At 45.7% G+C, this 26,704-nt stretch overlaps 1 protein-coding gene and 1 pseudogene across 2 annotated transcripts in view; one reads left to right on the top strand and one right to left on the bottom strand.

The window, feature by feature from the left end:
- LOC147439620 (B3 domain-containing protein Os07g0679700-like) overlaps nt 1-26,392 on the top strand; it is a 138,259-nt gene extending 111,867 nt beyond the window's left edge. For both annotated transcript variants that reach the window (XM_086485437.1, XM_086485435.1), the window contains one exon: nt 25,201-26,392. In XM_086485437.1, coding sequence (XP_086341563.1) covers nt 25,201-26,198 — 998 coding nt within the window. In that variant the 3' untranslated portion in view covers nt 26,199-26,392. The remainder of the gene's footprint in view (nt 1-25,200) is intronic.
- LOC147439621 (uncharacterized) lies at nt 377-8,072 on the bottom strand (annotated as a pseudogene).
- Nucleotides 26,393-26,704: the final 312 nt, after the last annotated feature.

Here is a 26,704-nt window from a genome sequence, read left to right as displayed (position 1 = left end):
CCAACTCACCCACATCCATCTCTCTAAGCATCTCATCTGAAGTGTCGTAGAAGACTGTCTAAGAGTTGCCCGTTCGGGCATTGAAGTCCCCGAGGAGGATGATATCACCATCCCGAGAGAGAGAGAGAGAGAGAGAGAGAGAGAGAGAGAGAGATTTTTTACTTCTATTAGAAGGCCGAAATCGGCCTATGAGACAAATCAATGTACATGGGTGTGTCTTCCGTCAATCGGAAAGACAAAAGTGCTGAAAAAACTGACTGATAAAGCTGATACAAATCTCCATGATGAGAGTGTGAGTGTGTGGAGTGCTATCTCTATGGTAGTCTATATGTAAGAGGGTAATACAAGCATGATATGCATCTGGGTGACTAGCTAACTAGCTCCATCCTGTGCTAATGGGTGGGTGTAAGATGTGGTACATGGGTGGGGCTGGAGCCAGGGCTCCTCGAATGGCTACAGCGGGGTCGGCCATCATCTGGGCTCGTCTCTCCTCAGTGGCTCGGCGATCACGGGTCTGAATCTCCACAATCTAGCGTCGATGAAGTTTGGGGCCCGGCAGCCTGTAGCGCGGGGCTGTCTCTTAGCTCTGGAGGTCTGAGCCTGCTGAAGAGTCACCCCTCTCTGTGTGTCGGGTGGTGGGGGGGCTGGTAGATGTCGTGAGACGAAGAAGTTAGTGAGCTGGGTCTGTCTCCCTCGTGTCTGAGCTGTCGTGGGCTCAAGTAAGGCATCTCTGTGGCTCTGTATCTCTAGTAAGAATCGCCCCAGCTGGCGCTGATCTCTGGAGTCCATGATCTCTTGAAGGGTAGGCTGCCCTCTGAATAAACCCTCATATCTGCCTCGGATGTCATCATATGCTCTACATTTGCATACAAAGTGCTCCTCATCCTCTAGCTCTACTCTGCATACCCGGCATATGCGCTCCTCTCTGGGGGTGTCTGATGCTCTGCCAGTCTCGATCTCTAGTCGATGTGAGGAAACCCTCAGCTGGCCAATAGCTACTCGAGCTATGAGGCATGTAAGTATCCGTGTATTGTGGTCGCTAGATGAACCCGTCTGCTAGTATGTCTAGGAACTGATCTCGGTAATGTGACCGTCTAGATGCCAGGTCGGGTGTGAGCCATGTCCGAGTGGTGTAGAGCTGCCAAAGATTCTGTCTGAACACAGTGTTCCTCTCACTACGTGAAAGGCGGATGTGGGGTGAATTTGGGTCATATTGAAAGGGTGATAGTATGTCCATGTCCAGGCCATATCTGTCAAACCATGCTCTAACCTGAGTGTACAGGCTCTGTCATACCCTCTACTGGGAGCTCTCTCATCCTTTGAATGAAGGAGATAGTTTGGAATAGTGCCTCTACTACCATGGGAGGTGCCGCTAGCTCTGCTCTGATGATGTCATGTGGAAGTGTTGGCTTCCCACGAAATAATCGCAAGATCATACGTACGTGGGGCCTCTCGACCGCACTCCATTGGGTGTCTGTGAGGCCTGGGGCCCAAACTGTCACTGCATACATCATAGCTGGTGTGACTCCTTCATACGGGGCTCCTGGAAGTGTACCTGGTGACATCGCCGCTCTAACATGGCCAGCGTTGCGTACCCTCGTGTGAGTCTGTCTGTGGCTGCCTGTCTCATGGAGAAGAGACCAGGCAAACTCGTGAATGTGACTCCAAGGTAAGACATATGAAGTGACGACCTCTATCTGTCCGCCGCCTGCTGTGAATACTGCTGTAGCCCTCACCATGGGAGAGGTGTGGAAGATCATGACCTTGGTCTTGCCAAGGTTTACTGTCAAACCCCTATGTGTACAGAACTCATCCAAGGCAGCCTAGTGGTGCTGTAATCCCTTGGGTGACACTGAAATCAATACACTGTCATCAGCATATAATAAAATGTGTACAGGTGTACGTGTGAGGTCTAACCCCTCTCCTCCAGCTCATAGAATGTAGTCCTCAATCTCGTCAATGTAGAGTCCAAATAGAGTGGGGGAGAGTGGGCAGCCCTGCTTAACACCAATGGTGCTAGCAATAGCCTCAGACAAACCTCCTGAACAACGTACCCTCCTAGTCACCTGCTCATAGAGTGCATAGATGGCCCAAATCATATCTGATGGTATCCCCAAGCTCTAGAGGCGTCGGAAGAGCCTCTCTCGTGGCACTGTATCAAAAGCTTTGCGGAAATCCACAAAGCAGCAGTATAATCTCTTCTTCCGCACCTTTGCCCCATCAATGAGGCAACGCAGAATGAAGATGTGATCAATAGTGGAGAAGGCCCGTCGGAAACCTGCCTGGCCACGTGCTCGTAGACTCTCAATCTTTGCATATGAACTCAGCTTTGCCTCAAGTACTGCCCCGTATAGCTTGGCCATGGTGTGGCCAATCATGATGGTCCCGTAGTTCCCTGGGTCGAGGGCGTTGCTAGATTTGTGGAGAGGCACAATAGTGTGCCTGGTCCACTCCTCTGGGAAAAGAGAGAGAGAGAGAGAGAGAGAGAGAGAGAGAGAGAGAGAGAGAGAGAGAGAGAGAGAGAGAGAGAGAGAAGAGAAGAAGAAGAAGAAGAGGAAGAAGAAGATTGTTGTAACGTATAGGAAACTATCCCAAGAGACCTTAAAGATCTGTCTGACGAGGAGAGTTGAACTCAAGACCCGTTATTCAAGAGGGAAATGGCATAACCAATCTACCACACTTGGGTGATAGAAAGGTTATACCATTTTCCTCTTTTTATTAGCACACACACACACACCCAAGAAGAAGATTGTTTTAACGTCGTAGGAAACTATTCCAAGAGACCTTAAAGATCTATCCGACGAGGACAGTTGAACTCAAGGCCTCTTATTCAAGAGGGGAATGGCATAACCAATCTACCACACTTTGTGGGTGAGAGAGAGAGAGAGAGAGAGAGAGAGAGAGAGAAATGAAATGTTATAGTAAATGTCCTTAAAAGGCCAAAATGACCTATGAGACCAAACTGATACAATCCTTGTGGATCTAACCTAATGTTTGGGTACAAAAATAAAATGAAGTAAAGTGTGAGACTAAACTAAAAGACTAAAATCGTTAGACTGAAAATCATCATCATCCATGCCCAAGGATGCCCGACATCGGGCGTTGTCTGAGAAAGTATTGCATCGGTCGTTGTTTGAGGATGCCCGACATCGGGCGTTGTCTGAGAAAGAATTGCATCGGTCCTCTGTAAATAGTCGTACTGGGCGTCTCCTATGCCGTGCTAGAATAGTCCTAATTCTTTGGTGGAGCCTCCGTCGATGTCGCGGGCGTCCCCGTAGACGTGGGCGTCTAGCTCTCCTGAGCTCAGTGGCTCTGTCCACTGATATACCTCCAGTAGAAGTGGGCTCTGAAGTCTACTGTGAAGCATGTTCATCCGGCTGTTGAGTCCCTGCTCTAAAGAAGCGCTAGCAAACACAACTCGAGGCATCTCTGATCCCGATATCTCATGACTCTAGCCAATGGTCCAAAACCCTCTCCTAATAGACAATGAAAGCGGCCTCGTATCTCGTAGTATACCGGACAATGACAAATGTGATGTAACTTTGTCTCTGGCTCTATATGACATAACTTGCATATCCTGGCTTCTACTGGTACTCTCCTAAATCTGCCAGTCTCAATCTCTAGCTGATGCGATGATGTGCACATCTGATGTCACGTGACACATCCAACCCTATGTGTCCGTGGACAAGCAACAGCATGATCAGGGTTCAGTCAGTCCAATCAAGTCTAGATTAGAAGTGATCTGGCACTTTTGTGAGTCTATTCGTAGACCGTGCATGCCCAGTCACTTCGCATAGATGCCTATCCTCTGGTTGCACACAGCATGATCATCAGAATTCCCTTCAGAATCCATCAGATTCATCAGTGGAATTTTCCAGTGCATTTAGCCTATTTTCCCTATTTTTGGTATTTTTCACTTATTATTTTTAAGTGACTTCCCAACAAAAGTAGGTAGGGCAATTTTGCTAAGTTAATAAAGGCAAACCCAATTTAGCACTAAATGGCAGCAGGAGCTTGCCGCTCAACAGGCACCTTCTCAGCAAGAACCCCAGCAGTACCCCCAACGTTTTGGTTTTCCTTCATCGCCGGACATTCCCTCACTTAGCATTTTCAGATTTGCTTGATCGCCATCAACATTTAGCCCTGGCGTTTGCAGTTTCTCATCGCCAGCACATCAGACAAGCCTGCGTTTTTCACCAAGGATAGCAGACCAGTTCATCGTTTTCTATTTTCAGCCATGATCGCCAGCAAGTTCCTAGATCTGCCAGCGTTTTTGGTTTTCAGCCCTTGATGCAGCAGAGGAGCAGCGTTTTCAGCAGTTAAGAATTGCAGCAGATTCAGCCCTAGTTGGTTGCAGAAGATAGCCATTTTCAGCCATCAAACACGCAGCCAAAACAGTCATTTTCAGCCACCGAAACAGCCCTGAAATTCAGCAGATAGAAGACCGCAGATTCCAGCCCTAAAGTCGTTGTCGTCATCACCGTCGTCGTCATCGGCATAGTCCCAAGTTGCATCAGTCCATGCATACGCATTGTACCACTTTGTGCAATCAATAGTAGACCACTCTCGCCGACGAGAGTGGGGCCTTCGGAGGAGGGTTTTACAACGTCTCTGGTGTCGTATTTCTCTTCTCTCTCTTATCTCTCAGTCTCATAGACTTGCATTCACTTTGTTTGTGATCATAGCACTTTCCATTAAGAACGGAAGGCTCTCCCTTCCATAAGAACAAAAGGAACCTTGAGCACAATTCGGAGCACTCATCTTGAGCAAAGCGCAAACATTCATCCCGCTGCACCTAACATTGGTATCAGAGCTTTGGCAGTGTTCTATATCACTCAAGGAAAGAACCACAAGAAATTTTTTTTGCTTGTTGAGGTCGCACGAACCCAAGTTCGCTTGGGCGTGTCGATTCCTAATCGTGTTTCGTTGAAGAGTGACAGGAATCCCAAGAAAGAAGGGCTTGTCCAGCCTCCCCTTGTGTCTCTTTTCACTCATTGAGAGCGGACCGTGCACTTAGCGGTCGGTCAATCGACGTGAGGTGGGAAAAAGCAACCTTGGTGTGAGCGCAAGGCCGCCAAGGGGTGCGCCCGCGGAAAAGAGTAGAACTCGGGTGAAGAGAAGATCCTTCTCAAACGCGATTTGTAAGCAAAAGGAAAACCTCAAGAACCTCAAGAACCCAAGAACCAAGACCCTCAAGAACCCAAGTTCCTCGTGAACTTAAGAACCAAAGATCATGGTGCATGGTCGTCACCCGAAGCGGAATGGATACTTCGCATACAGGTGATGAGCATGAGAGAGGCGGCGAAGATTTTTCCCCACCAGGAGATTTTTTCGACCCTCCCCCTTCGCCATCTACACCACTGGAATATATATATATCATGATTGAGATTACAGTGAATATGATTACAGAGAGAGAGAAAGTGTAGCCGATAATACTGTCACTGATGCTCAAGTGCAATTATAGCTCAAAGCGCTAATACAAGTGATAACAATTGCCAACCCGATATCAAAGTAATGGGCCCTATTTATATGCTTCGGGTTTACCGTAGTAATTACTAAGTGATTGACTGCCCATCTTCTAAGAACACGTTTCCACATGGCGACGCGCCAGTCGTCTACATCCTTCCCTCCTTTCTTGAATTTTGGCAAGATTCCAAAATTTCTGAAAAATCCATTGTCTGGTTCTGATGTGGAACTGAAAAATCCATCATCTGGTTCTGATGTTGACAATCCATCTTCTGGTGGATTGTCAGAGTCTGACATTGAGAAGATGGTGAAGGATGCAGAGCTCTAGAAAGCTCACAGATTGCGAGAGACAGCTGAAAAAGGCCAAGGTGGAGCTGTCATCTCTCCCTACCTACTGAGAAGAAAAGTCGCCCCTGAATTCTGAGATAGAACTACCCAGTATCCTTCCATTGGACCGTCTTCCTTTTGCCCTTGCTCTTTGACCGTGTTGGTGCATGAGAAGTTCCAGCATCAGCGTTCTCCTTCTGAATCAGTCGATAAATGGCCTCCTGCTCAAGCTGATCCCGCCGGTCTGTGGTCATCTCTACCTCATAAGGTGTGAGAGAATGATAGGTTTTGGTGTCAGGATCATAGAGTGTACGCCTGCCCTTGGTCAGTCTGGTTCTGGCCAGTTTATGACAATGCGAAGCAGTATGGATCCATCCTTGTGGAAGAGGCTGATTTGTTTTGACGCGCGCTTCGAACAGAATCTCAGCCATCTCCCTGTACTGCGGTGCTAGACCCGGCTTTGCTGCAATGTCTTTCTCAGGTAGTTTGGAAGATTCGACTGTAAGCTGCAGTAACTGATTAGTAATCCTAGTCAATCCTCTGACCTGAATCTTCCACTGGCCCATACACAGCTGAATCCTCTGTAGCTCTTCCTTTATTGCCTGGATGTCATTGATTTGAAGAACATCATTGAACAATGTCTGCCAAGTCTTCCATTCTACAGTTGATCGCTCATACCAATCTTGAAGCTCATCAGTTATTTTGAAATATGTGAGTCGATCAACTGGTTCTTGATGTTGAGGATACAGTGCTAGAAAAAATCTTGGCAACTCAGTTTCTCTTGCTAGAATAGCATACAAGAGAACTGGAGAATCAGGCACAAATTTCAGGAAATTCAGAACTGCCTGGTTCTCTTGTTGCATCATCTTCCTAGTAATTTTTACTAGCCGGAATAAGGTGCGGAGAGCAGTTGCCTATGCTTCGACGGACATGCAAGTTTGAGGTCCTCTGCTAGTGGCTGTGTGGTCCTCCAGGATGGCTTTCACTCTCTGGTCCAAAACACCTCTGGCAGTTTGCAATTGAACCAGAACATCCTTAAGTTGGACCCTCACGTCCTTCATGCAGTGGTAAGTTGGTTTGTTACCTAGCAGAAGTTCCAGTTCTAAAGCTAAGGACTGACAATCTGCAGTAGACTGTCTTTGCCAGTACGGGTTTACCACTTTCTCATCAGCATTGAGTATCCATTCTGGAACTCGTTCCAACAGCTGAACTGTACTGGGATGCGCAGGTAGTCTACAAGCTTCCTTATCATGAAAAGCAGCAGATTTCCAATGTTCCACCGTTTCCCTGGCTCCTACATATAGTCTTTGGAACCTTTCTAAATCAGTCCACAGAGTATCATCCTCCAGATACTGTCTGGTGATGGAGGCCTGTTGATGTCTCAGCTGCTTATTTAAGGTAATGAGTTGTAGTGAATGCTGATGATCCTTCACTGGTCCTTCATCCTGAGCCTTCATTTTCCCTTTAGCCTCTCTGCTGTGATGGAACTGATTAGTTGGCTCATCTCCAGTGTTACTGGGCTGCTGTTCTTCAGTCTGTTGATGACCCGACTGTTGTTCTGTTTCCTGTCTTTCCTGCTGTTCCTCAGTCTGGTCTGGTTGGTCTGGCTGTGACTGGCCTCCTTCATCTGGCCCTGTCCCATCAGTACCTGGTCCTGGAGGTGGAGATGGTGGTGGGGCATCATCATCATCCTGTGTATGCCCGGTTTCTTGATCATCCTCCTCCTTATCAGCTTCATCTTCTTCTTCTTCTTCATCCTCCTCTGGGGATGTCTGCTGCTCAATATAATCCATGATGGCTTGGTTCATCAGAGCACTGTTGAACTCACTCACCTTGTCCTGCAAATCACTTTGCAGACTTTCCATCAAGGATTTTAAATTTTCTAAATCAAAAACAGCATTGCCTGCAGGGTTCAAAATTTCAGACAAGCTGTTGTAGATGTATCTGTCCGTCAGCGAACGCTTCAGAGCTGTATGGTGTAATAGCAGCTTTCTAAATTCTGCCTGCTTCGTTCTGAGCCCCATTTCAGCTCGCTCGGCAGCTCTCGATGCTTCATTCCTTTGACTCTTTATGATCATAATTTCAGACTCGGCTTTAGCTAACTTTTTGTTCAACAACTCCTGAGCTCTCTCTGACTGAGCTTGCAATACCCTGTGTTGTATGTTCTGCGCTTCCTGGGCTTTCTGGAGTGTGGCAATCTGATGCTGTGCTTCTGCCAATTCAGCTTTAATCTTTTTAACTTCATCTTCTGATCCAGCAGCTTCCACCAATTGTCTCATACAGCTGACAATGGTATTCCAAGAGGACTGTATCAGTACTGAACATCTGTCTTTGACCGTTGTTGGATCAGAATCAACTGGTTCATATATCGCCACAGGAGCCACATAAGGTAGAGATGCATAATCAGTTTTGGTGAGTGAGAGATGCCCTCTCAATTTCTGAGTTTGCATTTGCTGTAGCTTATCCTTTTAAACCAGTTGCAGAGGGTTTTGAGAAATGACAGGAACTGTTTCAGACATAGTTGAGGACGCTGGACCTTTCCCCTTATCCAGTTGATTCCTGCCTTTGTCTCCTGACTGATCTGGTACCTTCGCCTCAGTGACTGGCTTTACCTGATCCTTCCCAGATCTAGTAGCAACTGTCTGTTTGACAACTGTCTGATTAGGTACAGTTGTCTGAGTGCTCGCTGCCTTTACCTGGCTTTCGATGTGCTTCAAGAATTCACTGTTGTTGGTCAGTGTAATTCTTGGTTTCTTTGAACTACTAGCTTCCTCTGCAGTAGCTTTCCTTTTCAGGTCCTTGGAAGTTGTTTGACTGTCCGTTTCCTCATCGTCTAAGGACAGTTCAATTTTCTTCGGTTCAGAAATGGGCTGCTCATTCCATGCCAGCTTCACCTGCTCATTAACACTGCAGCAGTAGCCCAATACAGAAATTGCCAGACATACCATGCCTTGAAAACAGTTTGAGATTTCAACTTGGCAGTCTGTTGAAGTACATTATGCGATTTGGAAAGTGTGTTCATACTGGTTCTGAACTGATTCCCACTCTGGCTGGATCATACTAGTATTAGTTCTTAAATCAGCCTGATCTGATTCTTTAGGTACTGGTTCTAAAGTTGGAACTGGTTGCACATAGAAAAGACCAAAAATATCTGATTCTGGTATCTCTTGATCAACAACCTCCAGTTCCTTAGTGACTTCTTTTGATCCAGTTTCTCTGGTCTCTGAGTAATAAAGTTTGATCTTTGCTCCATTATATACTCCTGGCAACATTAGTCCAGATAAGTCTTTTAATTTGACTGTGCCATTGGAAAAGACCCAATCAACCTCAAAAGGTCCTGCCCAGGCAATCTTCAAATTCGGCTTCTTTGGACCCAGTCTTGACTGATATAGAAGCACTAAGTCTCCTTTCTGGAATTCTCAGACTTTAATTCGGCGATCATGCCAATGCTTCCTTCTTTGTTGAACAATTTCCTGTTCCAACATAGCCCTTTGCCTGAGTTCATCTAATTGCATCAGTTCATCCAGTCTTTTCTTAAGATTATGGTTGAAGTCTAATCCATACTTTACAGCCATTCTCAGACTGGGGATTACAAACTCCATAGGAACCACTGCTTCAGTACCATACACCATTTTGAATGGTGTCATTCCAGTAGTTACCTTATAAGCTGTTCTATAAGCCCATAGAGCAGTCTGAAGCTTCAAATCCCACTGGTCTGGTTTCTTTTGCACCACCTTAGTGAGAATAGTCTTAATTGTCTTATTGCTACTTTCAGCCTGTCCATTGCATTTGGGATAGTAAGGAGTAGATTTCAGATGCTTGACTGAAAGCATATCCAATAGGATTTCCATAGTATCATTGATAAAGTGTGTCCCTTGATCGGTCACAATTTCCACTGGACATCCATATCGGCAGACAATATTCTCAAACAGAAACCTTGCAGTTGACTTGGGTGTATTGTCTAGAAGAGCTTTAGCTTCAACCCACTTGGTAACATAACAAGTAGCCATCACGATGTACTTGTTCTTCCTGGGAGTCACCTTCTTAAAAGGTCCCATAAAATCCAATCCCCATTTCATGAATACTCTCAATGGTTGTATTGGCATTAAGGGAGTCATGTCTGCAGCTGTTGGTCGGCCCATTCTCTGGCATATATCACAAATTTTACAAAAGCTTCTGACATCAGCAATCATTGTTTGCCACCACAGACCTGCTTGCAGAATCTTCTTGTAGATTACTTCGTTGGAAAAGTGTCCACCAGACTCTCCATTATGTGCCTCTGAGATAACTTGCATTCTTCCCTCCATCTCCGAAGTATACCATCCACCCCCAACCGATAAAGTACTCCCCCAATGATGATAAATTTCAGGCTTTTTATGATCAGAGCCTTCTCTTGATTTTGTTTCCAATCTTCTGGAAAGGCACCTTGGGAAAGGAACTGATAAATATCATACCATTTAGGATCCACTAATTCTTCTGCTTCTAGCTGAAATAAATCAGCATCCACTGGTTCATCTCTTAGAGGTGATTCTGAAATTCCTTTTGTACTTCTGGAAAGAAAGTCAGCTCCACAGTGGTTTCGGCCAGGCTTATGGAAAATTTTGAACTCAAATTCCATAAGGAACATCATCCATCTTATCAGCCTGCCTTGAATAATGACTTTGTTAATCAGAAACAGAAGAGCTTGATGATCCACATAAAAATGGAATAACTTCCCCAATAGGTAATGCCCTGAACTTTGTAGCGCTAAAAACCATTCCGAGGGCTTCTCTTTCAGTAATCGTATAGCCTTGTTCAGCCTGAGTGAATCTCCGACTAGCAAAATAGACCGGATAGTCTGTTCTGCCATCTGGCTGAGCCAATATTGCCCCCATTGCCAATCCTGAAGCATCAACATGTACATGAAAAATAATGTCCCAGTTCGGCTGCCTGAGGACTGGTTTACTGGTAATGGCTTTTTTCAGATTCTGGAAACTCTCCTCACACTCAGCAGTCCAATTGAACTTGCTGGTCTTCTTTGTAAGCTCATATAGTGGTACTGCTTGAGAAGCAAATTTGTGTACAAATCTTCTATAAAAATTCACATACCCCAAAAAAGAACTAAACTCAGAAGCAGTTCTGGGTGCTTTAGCTTGCTGGACACACTGTATTTTGTCATTGGCCATTTCTATTCCATTGCGGGAAACCACATGTCCCAGTAGCTGTCCCTTCCAAACCAGAAATATTGATTTAAATGGATTCAAGCAAATCCTTTTCTCCTGACAGCGTTTATAAACCATCTCTAGGAATAGAAGGTGTTGTTCCTCAGCTGAATAGACAGTGAAGTCATCCATGAAAATGGCGAGGAACCGATGAAGAAATTCATTAAACATCTCCATCATACACCGCTGAAAAGTAGCTGGTGCATTGCACAGGCCAAAAGGCATCACCAGATACATGAATTCTCCCCACTCAGTGATGAAAGTGGTCTTGGCCCTATCTTCCGGAGCAATCTGTAACTGGTTATAGCCGCTATAACCATCCATGAAGCTATACATCTCATATCCTTCGATCTCATCAAGCAACATATCAGTAAAAGGTAAGGGAAATGGATCCTTAATGGTCTGGGCATTTAGTTTCCTATAGTGGACACAAACCCTTAATTTCCCATTCTTCTTAGGAACGGCAACTATTGGAAATAACCAATCACTGCTTGCTACTTCCGTAATGAAACCAGCCTTGAGAAGATTATCAATCTCCTCCTTGACCTTCTTTGCATAGTTAGGGTTCATCCGGTATCTTTGTAGTCTGACTGGCCTAGCGTCCGGTTTTAGTGGTATTCGGTGCTGACAAACTTCAGGATCTACTCCCTTCAAATCTGTATGTTCCCAGGCAAATACATCTTTATAGTTCTGGAACATTATCCGTGCCTTTTCCTTCATTGCCGGTTTCAAGTGTTTGTTGACTTTGATCATTCTTGGATTTTCCTCTAATCCCAGGTTCCATTCCTCTACTTCCTGATCATCTAGAAGCAACCAGTTGGGTCCCCCTCCTTTTCGTTTGGTCGACTCTTGAGCGTAGTCCCAAGAAGGCCCATTCATTTCTGAATCATTATTCTAATCAGGTGGATATTCTTCTGGACATGCTGATTCTTCCATTATATCAGTATGAGCTGGTTCCTCCATTCTTCCATTCTGAACGGTTCTTTCCCCTGTATTGACTTCAGTGAATTGGTCAGGGAATTGTTTCTTCTGCTTGTCAGCTTGCTCTTTGTTTAGTAGGACTGCATTCAAATCAATTTCTGCCAAAGGAAAGATGTTCATTGCTGCCAGCATTCGCTCAATTTTCTTAGCTCGGTATTTCTGACACAACTCCTTCGGCCTCAGTTCTTTTTTCCAGCTCCTGGTGTTGTTGGTCTAGATTTTGATTCTGCCACTAGCCCCTTCTATGGTTAAAGTCTAGTTTGCGTAGTCATGAACAGCATGTGCTGTTCTTAACCATGGGCGGCCTAATAGCATTCCATATGCGCCCTGCACATCCAAAACTAGGAAACTAGTTTTGAATTTTTCCCTCCCCACTCTTATTTGCATGTTTTCAATCATGCCCGTCGCTTGTACGACTCGATGATCTGTCATTCTTACTTTGAATGGTGCTGGTTTCATGTTGGTGATACCCATTCTTTGCTGAAGATGGGTTCCCATTATATTGACTCCTGCTCCTCCATCGAGTATGACACTTGAGAGAGGTTCCCACTGCTTCCTGACCTTGTAATCTACCTGAATAAGTATATTGACTCCTGCTCCTCCATCCAGTATGACACTTGAGAGAGGTTCCCACTACTTCCTGAACTTGTAATCTACCTAAATAAGTGGAACTTCATCATCCCGGACAGCCGTCAAGTCTACTGTTCTGGCGTCTGCCTCAGTCTTCCTACGCTGCCTGATAAAGTTGGCCACCTCCGGTAAGGTCTTTCTTATATCCTCTAGCTCTACAGTCAGCTTCTAGATTCTATCACAAATTCTCACCTGAAGTTCCTCTTGCTCCTGGTCAGACTGATTGTCAGAGCTTGAAGAGCTAGTGTTCTCATACTGCCATTCTTCTTTAGCAGTACTTCTACTCTTTCCTTCCTCTTTCATCTCACCAGCTAGTCTATGTACCACAGCCAGCATGGTCTCTGTCATGGCCGGTACTGACTGATCTTTATCAGTCGATTGGGCTGGTATCTTCTGAATGACTCTAGCCTCGGAACTTTCTGGCTGCTCTGGCAGCTTCTTAGCTAAATCCTCTGTGATTTTAGCTGCTAGTTCTCGCTGCTCTTGCCACTCATCTACCACCTTTTCCTTACCCTTGGCCTTCCAAACTTCCCTTTGTTGGGCCCACTTGCTGTTGTTGGAGTTGGCTGGTACTTTTGAAATGTCTGGAATCTCTTCAATGATCACTCCTTTGCTCCTGGTAACTACTCTGACTGGGACTGGCTCTGGTGCCTTAGCCTCAGTAGCAGTTGTTACCTGTGCATCTGGACATTGGGCTGCAAAATGATCATACTTCCCACAGGTATAGCAATTCATGCTTCTGGTCTGGAAGTTGCCTCTTCCTCTTCCTCTGCCCATTCCTGATTGGTATCTGCTTCGTCCTTGACCAGTACCACTGGTACCTGTTCCTTCTTAGGCTACTTTGATTGGCTCTGTCTTCACTGGTTCAGTGTAGGCAACCACTGATAAATCCTTTCCTTTCTTAAAATGGTGAATTCGGATGCCACAATTATTCCATAGGTGACCGAAGGCCTTGCAGTAGGTACATTGTGGGCATTCCGTGGAGATGTGGTCCTTGGATTTACATCTTAAACACCAAGTCTCAATCTTCCGGACCGGCTATCTTGTGTGGCTAATCTCTGCAATCTGCCTAGCCATTTCTTCAATTTTCTTAGTCCATGATCCTTTCTTTGATTTGTCCTTTGTCCGTTCATTGGAACTGCTCTCGAAACTGCTGGACGTTGCACTGGAATCAGAAGCTTCAGTAGCCGAACTACTGCTACTGGTCCTTCGCTTCTTATGGCTTTTTTCTTTCTTAGCCTGCTGTTCCAGTTTTAATGCTCGCTGGACCAGGTCATTGAATTTCTTTGTAGGGGCTGGTACTTCTTGTTCTCTCAGCTTCTTGCTTCTGAACCCATTCAGAAACCATGCTCTTAATCTTTTCTCAGACGGTGGTTCTTGCAGTTGTCTGGTCAGTTCTTTGATCTTTTCTACATAGCTGCGGACTGACAAATTCCGTTGTTTGATCTGATCCAATTCACAGAGAATATCCTCATCTCCTCGATTGTCAGAATATTCCAACCTGAAGGCCTTAAGTAATTTATTATATGATCTGAGTTGGCATGCAAGGTAATGGTAATACCATTTCCTTGATGCTTCCTTCAAGGTTTGTGGAAAGTATTCCCCCCAATCATCTTCATCAATGTTTTTTAGTTCAGCATACTGCTCAAAAGCTTGTATGTGAACATCAGGATCATCCTTTTTTCCTCCTTTGAACATGGGAAATCTTCAGGGAAGCGGAGTAATCATGTCGATTACTGCTAATTCCACCAGTTCGCTTCTTGGCTTCAGACTGACGCTTGGGAGCCTTCTTGCAGTTGTCAGGCATCCCAATCAATCTCTGTCTCTGTCTCAGTCTCAGTATCGTCTCTGTTTTGTCTGCTAGAAGTTCGGTGACTTCCCTTTCTGCCTTTGATATGCTCATCGTTCTGGCGAGACTGAAAACTCTTGGAACTCTTTGCCTTTCGTGCTTCCCGTTCTGCCCGTCTGCGTCGAGAATGACTGGAATGCTGTGAGTCCTGCGCCTCATCAGCCTGACTATGCTCCTCCGGAGCCTCAGTGTCAGTCATTTTCTCTTGCTTGGGATCAGACTCTCTTCCTGACTCCTCAGGAATGGGGTCCACACGATTGGTAGATTTCCGGCCACGATTGGATTTTGGTGCCATTGCTGAAAACTTAAATTGGGAGAAGAGTCTTTCAGTCAACAAGCTTCAGCTCTAGCCACCGTGATCGCCAAAATGGAATTAGAGCTGATCTCTTGAGACAGCTAATTCCAGTGTTGAAGGATTTCAGCTACTTAGAGTAGGAAGAGTTCAGACAGCAGAGTAGACAGAAATCAGTGACTAGACTGAAATATGAATACTGAAATGAGAATCAGGCTTAAAGACTGGAATAAAGTTCAGATTCAGATTCAAAAGACTGTTGGGAAGTCAGTATCACTGGAATATATATATATCATGATTGAGATTACAGTGAATATGATTACAGAGAGAGAGAAAGTGTAGCCGATAATACTGCCACTGATGCTCAAGTGCAATTATAGCTCAAAGCGCTAATACAAGCGATAACAATTGCCAACCCGATATCAAAGTAATGGGCCCTATTTATATGCTTCGGGTTTATCGTAGTAATTACTTTAGTAATTACTAAGTGATTCACTGCCCATCTTCTAAGAACACATTCCCACATGGTGACGCGCCAGCCGTCTACAACGAATTCACGCCCCTCTCTTTTAGTTGGGCTGATTTTCAAGACAAGCTCAAGGCGCGGTTTATGCCACCTCAATACCTCGCACGATTGAAGGACGATTGGCACTCTCTCAAGCAAAATGGTATGCCAGCCATGTCTTTTTCTAGTCGTGTTTTGCAGCTAGGCACTCAATTACGAAAATCGGATGATGAGCGCAAAGAGGCTTTTCTCTTTGGATTGGACGAGTATATCAAGTACGATGTCGAGGTTCTCAATCCAATCGATCTCAACAAGGCGGTAGCGATTGCTCTCGCACAGGAGATGAAGCACAACAAGGGAAAACCTAAGGAGAACAAGACTTCCATAAGTACCTCGCAGACTTCTCAGAACCCTTAGAACGATAAGAACGGTAAGACTGGTAAGAATGTTAACTCTTCTAATCAATCTTCTAACAGTCTATCAGATAAGAATTTTTCCAATGAATCTAAGGGTAAGGCTAACACAATTGCTAAACCTAAGCTTACTCTAGATGAAAAGGTAGCACAAGGAATTGTAGGAGGATACATCACGTCGGAAGAGCAAAGCACTTATTCTAAGGAAGGTCGTTGTTTTCATTGTCACATTAAGGGTCACATAAAAAGAACATGTCCTAAGCTTGAATCGAATGAATCTAAAGAATCCACAGAACCCACTTTCTCTGTCAATGCAATGAATGATAACACGAGTGTGCCTCACGTTTCTCCTGACCCTCCCATTGATGATTCTCTCATTAAATGTTACGGTCGTACGTCGGGGCAGCGTTTTGTCATATTGTTTGACCTTGGTAGTATGCATGATTTGATCAGTTCCTCTTTGGTTGAGAGAGCCCGCCTCGAAGTTAGTCCGAGATCTCCTATCTAGGTCTCTGGCTTTCGTCCCGGTATGGATGCTCTCATCACGGAGGAGTGCCTTGATGTGTTGTTTGGAATTCAATAAGTTGCCTTCCCTAGAAGATTTGTTGGTTCCCCTCTCTCAGGATGTGATATGATTTTGGGCATTAGATGGTTTCGTGATAATGACGCTCTCATGAATTTTTCGGCTAACACTTTAACTCTCAATGCCGATAGCGATTCTCCTATTGTCATTCATGGAGAGGACATTGCTCATTCTCCATCTCTCATTGCTAATATGCAGGACAAGATTGAAAGGATTCAAGAAAAGGAGACTCTCTTAGTCTCTTTTTCTCCACAGCATGACACAGGATTTGCATGATGATTTGGATAACAATGACAAGTATGATGATTTGCATGATCAAGATGTGCTCTCTCACAAGCATGATGAGTTGCATGAAGAAGATGTGATTGTTGACAAGGATGATGAGTTAGTTGATGCTTTTTCTAGCGAAGCTTACCTCGTTCCAGATTCAATCAATCACGAAGGATCGATCTTGGCTCTCGAGCCTAGGTCCAAGGAACCCTCACAGGAAGTATTATGTGTTCGCATGATTGATAGGCACGCATTGTTCGAATGTTTCATTCGTGATCGTTTCCTGTATTTTAGTCAGCATCGTTATGTGATCCCTTTTCCTAGGCATGACATATTGTATGTTGAACACGTTTCTCTCATGGATGAGCACGAATGTATGCGGATTTTTCATGAAAAGCTGAAAAGTATGTACGTAAGGAAGTCACATTTCATGTCTCTTCCTTGGCATGACACAGTGTCCGAACGAGCACATGAAAGTATGAGCACCAAGCATGGGCATTTCCATTGTGATTTGCCACAGTTGATTGATTTCGATCAAATAGAAAAGATTCAATCTCATTGTTTGCATGTGTTTGATGAACAGATTATCACTCTGTCTCTCTGTTCATCTACATTGCATACACAGTCTTTAGAGAAGACAAGATTTTTTTCCTTCACTTTACATGGATAGCAGATCAGTTCACCAACGATAGCAGATCAGTTCAGCGTTTTCCATTTTCAGCCATGATCGCCAGCAAGTTCCCAGATCTGCCAGCGTTTTAGGTTTTCAGCCCTTGATGCAGCAGAGGAGCAGCATTTTCAGCAGTTAAGAATTGCAGCAGATTCAGCCCTAGTTGGTTGCAGAAGATAGCCATTTTCAGCCATCGAACATGCAGCCAAAACATTCATTTTCAGCCACCGAAACAGCCCCGAAATTCAGCAGATAGAAGACCACAGATTTCAGCCCTAAAGTCGTCGTCGTCATCGGCATAGTCCCAAGTTGCATCAGTCCATTGCATACGCATTGTACCACTTTGTGCAATCAATAGTAGACCACTCTCGCCGACGAGAGTGGGCCCTTCAGAGGAGGGTTTTACAACGTCTCTAGTGTCGTATCTCTCTTCTCTCTCTGTCTCTCAGTCTCATACACTTGCACGCACAGTGTCCATTCACTTTGTTTGTGATCATAGCACTTTCCATTAAGAACGGAAGGCTCTCCCTTCCATAAGAACAAAAGGAACCTTGAGCACAGTTCGGAGCACTCATCTTGAGCAAAGCGCAAACATTCATTCCGCTACACCTAACATCTGACCAGTTGCATATCTATCCCATAAGATAAATGAGTGTCCAAATAGGCCGGTCTGATCACATATCCATCCTCTGTTAGTTGGAGGAGATGCTCTCTATAGAAAGCCATCTTCGTGCCCAACTCTTGTGCCGCCTGTATCCATGTGCTTCTGGTATCTAGTTCAAATCTTGACATATAAGTCTAGTGGTCTCTGTCTGTGTGAGAGAAAGGGAAGGTGCATCCAGGAATGGAGGTAGTCTATCCATGCTGAAGCTATGTGACTGAAACCATGATGTCATCTGCCCATACCAACATGTTGTGTCTCCTTGTAGCGCTAGCTGTCAAGATGACTCAAGTGCTAGCCGAGCATATCTGTCTCTGGTAAGGTCCCATAAATTATGCATGAAGGTAATTGATTTAGTAAGGGCCTCAACTACGAGAGGAGGGGCAGCTAGCTCAGCCCGAATAATCTCATGTGGCATTGAGGCCTTCGCCCGAATCATCCAAGAGATCATAGAGAGTAGAGGCCTCTCCATACATCTCCATCCATCAGTGCTACCAGATCTGCTCTCATGGTCCACTGAGGGCCCCCAAATCTGAACCCCATAGAGCATAGCTGAAGCCACTAGAGTGTCAAAAAGCCACATCTTTGCTCAAGGTTTCTTAAACTGAACGTGCAAACACATCTTCTTCAAACCTCCCAAGGCTGCATAAACTCTCGTCAATGTAGTCTCTGCTGCTCTCCTCAATGAAAGTGCCAGTCCACTAAAGTCTAGGTGTATGCATCTATATACTCCACCGTCTCCTGGCCACATGTAAAAGTAGGTGCTGACCTCCTGACCCACTGTGGTGTGGTGTTAAACACCATAACCTTGGTTTTCCCCAGGTTAACAAACAATCCACTATCATGGGCAAATGTGTACAAAGCATCTAAATGACGATGCATCCCCTCCGGGGAGTTGGAAATCAGCACAATATCATCAGCATATAACAATAGTGGGATCCATGTCCTTGCCAATTGTGCTCCTCTATCACCATCCCTCTCAATGTAGTCAGCAACCTCATCCACATACATGCCAAATAATGTAGGAGATAGTGGGAAGCCCTGTTTCACCCCAATGGTGGAGTGAACCGAATCAGAAATCCCCTTTGGAGTGCGTACATGCCCCACTACTGACTTGTATATGTCGAGCTAGGATGATCTGGATCCTCTGTTGCCACCTCCGTCGATGATGTGAGGCCCCCCATGGTTGTGGGCGCTTGGATCTGCCTAGCTCAATGGCTCGATCAATCAGCGTACCTCTGGTGTGGGTGGGATCTAAGATCTGCTGTGATGACTGCTCCTCTGGCTCCCTGGTTGGTGTAAAGAAGTATGTGATCCGTCTTTGAGATTGGCTCTCCCGTGATGTCATGAGCAAGCTCTCTCTATGACTGCGCAACTCTAGTAGAAACAATCCAAGACATCTCTGATCCTCGTATATCATGATTCTAGAAAATGGTCCAAAACCCTCTCTAAACAGACAGTGGAAGCGGCGTTGTCTCTCATAGTACACCGGGCAGTGACGTGTGTAGTGCAGCTTTGTTTGTGGCTCTAGGCGACATAAATGACATATCTAGCCTCTACTCGTACCCCTCGAAATGGGCCAGTCTCAATTTGAAGCTAATGTGAGGATGTGCGTAGCTGCCTAATAGCACACTGTATCCCATGAGATTAGTGTGTATTCATGTATGCAGGCCTACTCACAAAACCGTCCTCCGTGAGTTGGGGAAGATGCTCTGTATAGAAAGCCATCTTCGTGCCCAACTCTTCTGCTGGCTGTATCCACATGCTCTTGGTATCTAACTGAATCAGATCCTGACGTATGAGTCTGGTGGTCTCTGTCTGTGTGAGAGATAGGGAGGGTGCATCCAAGGAGTATTGAAATGGAGGCAATCTATGCATGCTGAAACCATGTGACTGAAACCATGATGTTATCTGCCCATACCAACATGTTGTGTCACCCTGTAGTGCTAGCTGTCAGGATGACTTCAAGGCTAGCCGAGCGTATCTGTCTCTGGGGAGGTCTCATACACTATGTATAAAGGGTACTGATCTAGTCAATGCCTCGACCACGAGGGGTGGGGCGGCTAGCTCGGCTCGGATAATCTCATGTGGCACTGAGGCCTTAGCCCGAATCATTCGTGAAATCATAGAGACGAGAGGCCTCTCCATACATCTCCATCCATCCCTGCTGGTGGTCTACTAAGGGTCCCCATATCTGAACTCCGTAAAGCATAGTTGAAGCCACTAGAGTGTCTGTCTCAAGACGGGCACCACGTGCCAATAGAAAAGAATAGACTGAACAGACTTTTAGCACTTTAGTAACAACTAAACTGAGAGAGAGAGATGACACCCGACACGGAGTGGCGGAATTCCACCCCAGAGAGTATTGGCCCCAAACCTTGGCGCCCCTTTCGGTATTTCTTTATATTGCATCAACAGTGTACAAGCCAGTACTCCAGACTCTGCGCCTTCTCCAGGAAGCATGCCAGAGAATGAGCCCTTAGCACGTATTTAAAGGCCCTAGGTCCCAAAAGCAGTTTGCATGAAAAGCCTTCAAAACTCAAAAGCTTTTGGTCCAAAAGCAATGGCAAAAAAGCTGCCAGCGCAATTTGCGGAATTCCGTATAACTGCCATGTCATGAGTTAGCACAAAACATGGAGCGTCTGTACAGCTGCCACATCATCAGTTTTGTGTGTGTGTGTGTGTGTGTGTGTGAGTCCTGCTTTATTTTAATCCTTTATGTCACCGGGGCCCCATCGGACGGGGTCCCCATAAGTTGGTAGGACTTCTTCTTCTACTACTTGTTCTTCTTAGGGTTTAAGCCCCTCGGCCGGCATCTGTAAGTTGGCTCCATTCTTCAGGGCTTTGACACGTCAGCAGTTTGTGACATCCCCCCTTCTTGAAAGAAAGTAATCGTCCACGATTACAGCATATCTGCAAAACAACGCAAGTTAGCTCAAAAAATTCCGAGGGTCATTCCAAGGGTCATTCAGAGGACAATCACTTTGCTCTTTTTGTTAAGGAGTTAGCTTCTCCTTTCAGCTCTTTTGATCAAGGAGTTGGCTTCTCCTTTCATCCAGATCGGAGCTCTTGATATTCCAGCGTAAAAAAATTAGCCATCACACCCATACCGCACTGATCTTCCACGGGTATCTTGATGCACTAAGATTACATACCCAAGCAATCTCATCCAATTATGAATAGTCAGTGGTTGGCACATCACAATGCAACACAAATGCTCACATATGCATGTTACAAGACATAGAAACATAAAGCCGCCGATGAACACTCCTCCCGCATAACCTAACAGGTCCGGGCTGGGAGATATTCAACGACTCCCTCATCACTCCTCCCGCATAACCTAAAAAGGTCCGGGCCGGGAGATATAGAGGCCTTTACAACCAAACGCCCCCCAGACAGAAGCCTGTGTCATTTGGAGGTGCTGAGAGTAACCACTGCTCAGACTTCTTAATACTCCTCCCGCATAACCATCCAGGTCCGGGCCGGGAGTCACAACAACAATTATTTTACAATCATACAACCAAACGCTCCCCAGACATCCCGTCTGCGTCGTTCGGAGGTTCAAACAATACCAAAACAATATTTCTCACTTCTCCACCCGGGAGTAAAATCATCAATCAATGAAACCAGTATTAGAACCAGAGTCAAACAATTCAAATTGTCACCAAGACAGTTTTAAAACAGATACCATTCATTTCAAACAAATTTCAAACAGGATCACCAAACAAGTTCTCAAATAGAACTCAAACAAAATTTAAACTTAAAAAGCAATCTCGATATCAGTCGATCTTGAAAAGTCAACTGACTTTCCATTCTGAAACCTGCACCAAAAATTAGGGTTAGATTCCTTCGTGGCCGACCACATCATGATCCATCAGCTCTTGGACAGACAATGTTTTCTTTGGCAACGATGGTAGTCCCAAGATAGCAATCGCACTAGACCTCCAAGGTCATTTGCTCGTGAAGAGACATCTATTGAGAGATGTCGAGAAAATTCAAGTTATAATCTGCTAGGGTTTCCATGGCAAGCATTTCAGGATACCTCACTCTGCCAGAAGTTGCACTTCGAAGGAAGATGTCAGAAACCATATAACTTCGGGGGGAGAATTTTCTTGAAAGCTTGCCAAGTCCTTCGAAGTGTGCGGCTTCGTAGCTATAGACATCAACATCCGCATGGCACTGCCTCTGAGAAAAAACAGCAGCTCGAAACAAATCTTGGATCCTTCTCTTGTAAGTGATCTTTATGGCTTATGCCCAGTAAGACATGAGCGGTGAAGAAGGGAGCGTGCGCGATGTGCGATGAAGTAAGGGTGGGAGTGCCTAATAAGCCCGGGGTCGGAGCACGGCACTAAAATTTCAACTTTTGAAAGTGCAATCTTGCTGTGTCTGCTCCTTGGTAGGACCGGTATGCTTTCAGAAAAGCACACCTGATGCTCTGATACCATTGTCACAAGACGGGCACCACGTGCCAAAAGAAAAGAACAGACTGAACAGACTTTTAGCACTCCAATAACAATTGAACTGAGAGAGAGAGAGAGAAAGAAAGAAAGAAAGAAAGATTTTTAACGTCTATGTCAGGCCGAAATCGGCCTATGAGACAAATCAAATGTACATGGTGTGTATGTCATCCGTCTATCGGAAAGACAAATGAAACAAAACTGATACAAAACTGAACTGAATGTAGGTAGTGGGGTATCTGAGGAGGGATGGAGCTCTATCTCTAGGGGTATATGCATGTCTATATGCTCAAGGTAGTACAATCATGAGAATGCATCAAGCTATCTAGCTCCATCCTGTACTAATGGGGGGATGTAAGATGTAAGATGTGGTACATGGGCGGGTCTGGTGCCAAGGCTGCCCGGATGAAAGCTGTCGGGTCGGCCCTCATCTGGGCCACTCGCTCCTCAGTGGCACGGCGCTCCCGGGCTCGGATCTCCTCGATCTGTCGGTGGTGGGAGCGCGCGCCCCTATAGCCTGTGACTCGTGGTCGTCGTCTAGCTCGGCTCACCTCCGCCTGTGGGAGTGTCACTCCCCTCTGAGTGTCTGGTGGGGGAGGGGCGGTAATCCTCTGAAAGAAGTCTGTGAGCTGCGACTGTCTCCCCTCTATCTGTGTAGCTGTGTGTGGCTGTAGTAGTGTGTCCCGATGGCTCTGTATCTCTAGTAAGAACCGTCCGAGCTGTCTCTGATCCCGAGAGTCCATGATCTCTCGGAGAGTGGGCTGTCCTCTGAATAGGGCCTCATATCTGCCTCTAGAGAGAGAGAGAGACGACACGCGACACGGAGTGGCGAAATTCCACCCCAGAGAATATTGGCCCCAAACCTTGGCGTCTCTTTCGGGATTTCTTTATGTTGCATCAATCCTGTACAAGCCGGTACTCCAAACTCTGCACCTTTTCCAGGAAGCATGCCAGAGAATGATCCCTTAGCACGTATTTAAAGGCCCTAGGCCCCAAAAGCAGTTTACATGAAAAGCCTTAAAAACTCAAAAGCTTCTGGTCCAAAAGCAATGCCAAAAAGCTGCCAACGCAATTTGCGGAATTCAATACAACTGCCACGTCATGAGTCAGTGCAAAACGCGGAGCGTTCGTACAACTGCCACGTCATCAGTTTTGCGTGTGTGTGTGTGTGTGTGAGTCCTGCTTTATTTTAATCCCTTTATGTCACTAGGGCCCCATCGGACGGGGTCCCCATAAGTTGGTAGGACTTCTTCTTCTACTACTTGTTCTTCTTAGGGTTTAGGCCTCTCGGCCGGCATCTGTAAGTTGGCTCCATTCTTCAAGGCTTTGACACTATCAAGACACGTCAGCAGTTTTTGACAGTGTCATAAAGCCAGAGCTTTGTTCGCAGTTCCTGAAACTGAATCTGCGAACACATCCTCTCTAATTCTCCCAATGCTGCATAGGCTCTCGTGAGTCTAGTCTTTACTGCTCTCCTCAATGAAAACGCCAGTCCACTAAAGACTACCCCAAGATAGGTGTATGCATCTGTGTACTCCGCTATCTCCTGGCCATACAAAATGTGGTGATGACCTAGGCTGACCACTGTGATGTGGTGTTGAACACCATAACCTTGGTTTTCCCAAGGTTGACAAACAATCCACTGTCATGAGCAAACGTGTGCAAAGCATCCAAATGACGCTGCATCCCTCCGGAGAGTCAGAAATCAACACAATATCATCAGTGTATAACAACATCGGAATTCATGTCCCTGCTAGCTGAGCACCTCTGTCTCCCTCTCACTCTATATAGTCTGAAAACTCATCCACATACATCCCACGAGGGCCGATTTGCACGCTCGATGTGAGAGAAATCAAGGGGTCATTGCTGACTGAGAAAGGGCAGACCTGAGACGTAAAACGCAGCAAATCGTGCACTCATCTTCAGGCTGAAAACCAGGGTGATGATGGGGCTGGAGAAGGGAAGCAGATGTTGGCCATCAAGATAGCACTTGAGAGAGAGGGGCTGATGGCTGCCAGAAATGCCACTTACAAGTTACCACTGATGAGCTCTCTTGATAGAGTGAAACTCGTTTGGTCATAGCTGCACCACCAGCGCCATCAACCTTGGACCCTACCCGGGATATCCCCACTGAAGATATCCCGCACTGTTTTCACCACATCTCTCCTTTTACAGTGTAATGTAGGGCCTAGGCTTGGAAATCTTAACATCGTAAGTCTCTCGCCTGACCTTATCAGAGCCCACCATTTGGCTCTCTTTAGCTGGAGAAGAAAGCGAGCTTAAGCGCCGAGGTCGACCGCCTCTTGGTGACCTCTGTCATTCAAGACATTATCGGCAGGCACCCCAACAGTGGACTTGGTGCAAGTTCGCCTTCGTCCATAAGTGGGCAAGATTTATGGATCTGCAGATCTTGGGCGGTGAAGATTATGTGATCATGGTATTTTCAGAGAGGGTCTCTTTTCTTTTTTTTTGAGGGGTTGGGGGGGGAGATGGCACAGTGAGCAGCAGCAGTGAGCGACGGCTTCCGTCTGTGATAATCGGCAGGCACCCCAACAGTGGACTTGGTGCAAGTTCGCCTTCGTGCATAGGTGGGCGAGATTTATGTATCTGCAGATCTTGGGCGGTGGAGATTATGTGATCATGGTATTTTCAGGGAGGGTCTTTTTTCTTTTTGTGGGGGGTGGGGGGAGGGGTGATGGCACAGTGAGCAGCAGCAGTGAGCGACGGCTTCCGTCTGTGATATCAGTGTGGTGTATTTTGTTTGGCCAGCCGAAATAAAACATTTGTTTTTACAGAGGCAATAAGGCAAACTCTGATATAAATCTAATACATATGATCAATACTGTCCCTTTTGACAATAGGTCTCGTTGAAGAGTCTTGGCTTTCTGCTTTCAGGTATCATTTCTAATGATTCAACGGCCAAGAAACAGACACTGGTGGAGCCACTCAAGGAGCCCGAGGCCTTTTCTGGGTTAGAGACACTAGCATTTCTAGCGACAGCTGAGGAAAATGTGCATGTCACATCAGCATCGTTGTCTCCAGCTTCCATAAGTGCAGTGGCATCTTCTTCTGCAGTTCCTTCTGCTGCTACTGCTGAAGTAGCAGCAACAACTTCTGTAACCCCCAATATATCTGCCCCGGCCTCTTCTCCAGCGACGACGACCAAGCATCCTCGCCATCGGCCTGGCTGCAGTTGTATTGTATGCATCCAGCCTCCTAGTGGAAAAGGACCGAAGCATAAGCCTAACTGCGATTGTAACGTGTGTATGACAGTCAAGCGACGCTTCCATACACTCATGCTGCGTCGGAAGAAGCTACAGTCAGAAAAAGAGGCAGAAGGCTCCTCTCAAAAGAATCAGCATGTCGTCAAAGAGGGGATGGAGAGTATGGGGGCAGGAAGAAGACCTAATGATTCAAGTTCTTACAAGAATGGATTGTGGCAGGGAGGTATAGTGGCACCCTTGTCCAAGGCAGGGACACCAAGAACAGCTGACATTCAGTCTAATAGGGGTGCAAAGGCTGTGAACATTGCATCCACAGGGTCATATGTAGTGAAAATGGAACCAGATATCCAAATAGCGAGCAAGGGACCGCAGATTGATCTCAACATCCAGCCAGAGAAAGAGGAAGAAATGGGCAGAGGAGGCTTTCGTGGGCTGAGCATGAAGAGCTTGTTACAAAATGCGAGTTATCCGTTGGACATTTATCTTAAGCAGCATGGTTTAGCAAGCCTGGTTTATAATGAGCAGCTCCCGCACTTTCTAGAGAATAGTGATGGAACTTCGTTTGATAAGAACGATGACGACCTTGAAGAAAAGAGACCAGTCATCGGTGTCGTCCCCGATGGGCATGAACACGACCGCACACTCATCAACTGTCATATCAAACAATAATGATGGAGCTGTCGTGAAGCTTTCTGTTGTTTTACTTGATTCTTTTGTAAGGTAAATGCTGTATATGTGATGCTGAGATGACCTCGTGGACGTATAATTTGTCCATGGCTGACGTCTTTGCATGTCGCGCTCCATTGCACGGATTTGTGTTGACTACTTAAGAACTAAGTTCTAAGGATATGGTTTCCTGCTTAGACATGTGCCCCATACTTAAGAAGTGAGTAATAAGGATATGGTTTCCTGCTTAGACGTGTCCGGTTACTCCCCCGCCTCCCCCCCCCCCCTCTTCTTCCATTTCCCAAGAAGTGAGTAACTAAGAGATTATTGAGCTTTCTTGATTAACACATGGGAATGCCATTCTTATGCTCTATGCCTCTCCTTGCCTTTGGATCACTATTCTTGCTGTTCAACTTTCCCAGTCCTTGCTACCGTGTGTCTCGATATATTGATTTGGTCTTTTCAGATTGTTCCTGTGGCTTGATGTAGAGCTTTATCATTCTTATGTT

Source organism: Adiantum capillus-veneris, chromosome 16, assembly GCF_014529385.1.
Source record: "Adiantum capillus-veneris isolate H3 chromosome 16, ASM1452938v2, whole genome shotgun sequence".
NCBI lineage: Eukaryota > Viridiplantae > Streptophyta > Polypodiopsida > Polypodiales > Pteridaceae > Adiantum > Adiantum capillus-veneris.
This window is presented reverse-complemented; position numbering and strand designations above follow the sequence as displayed.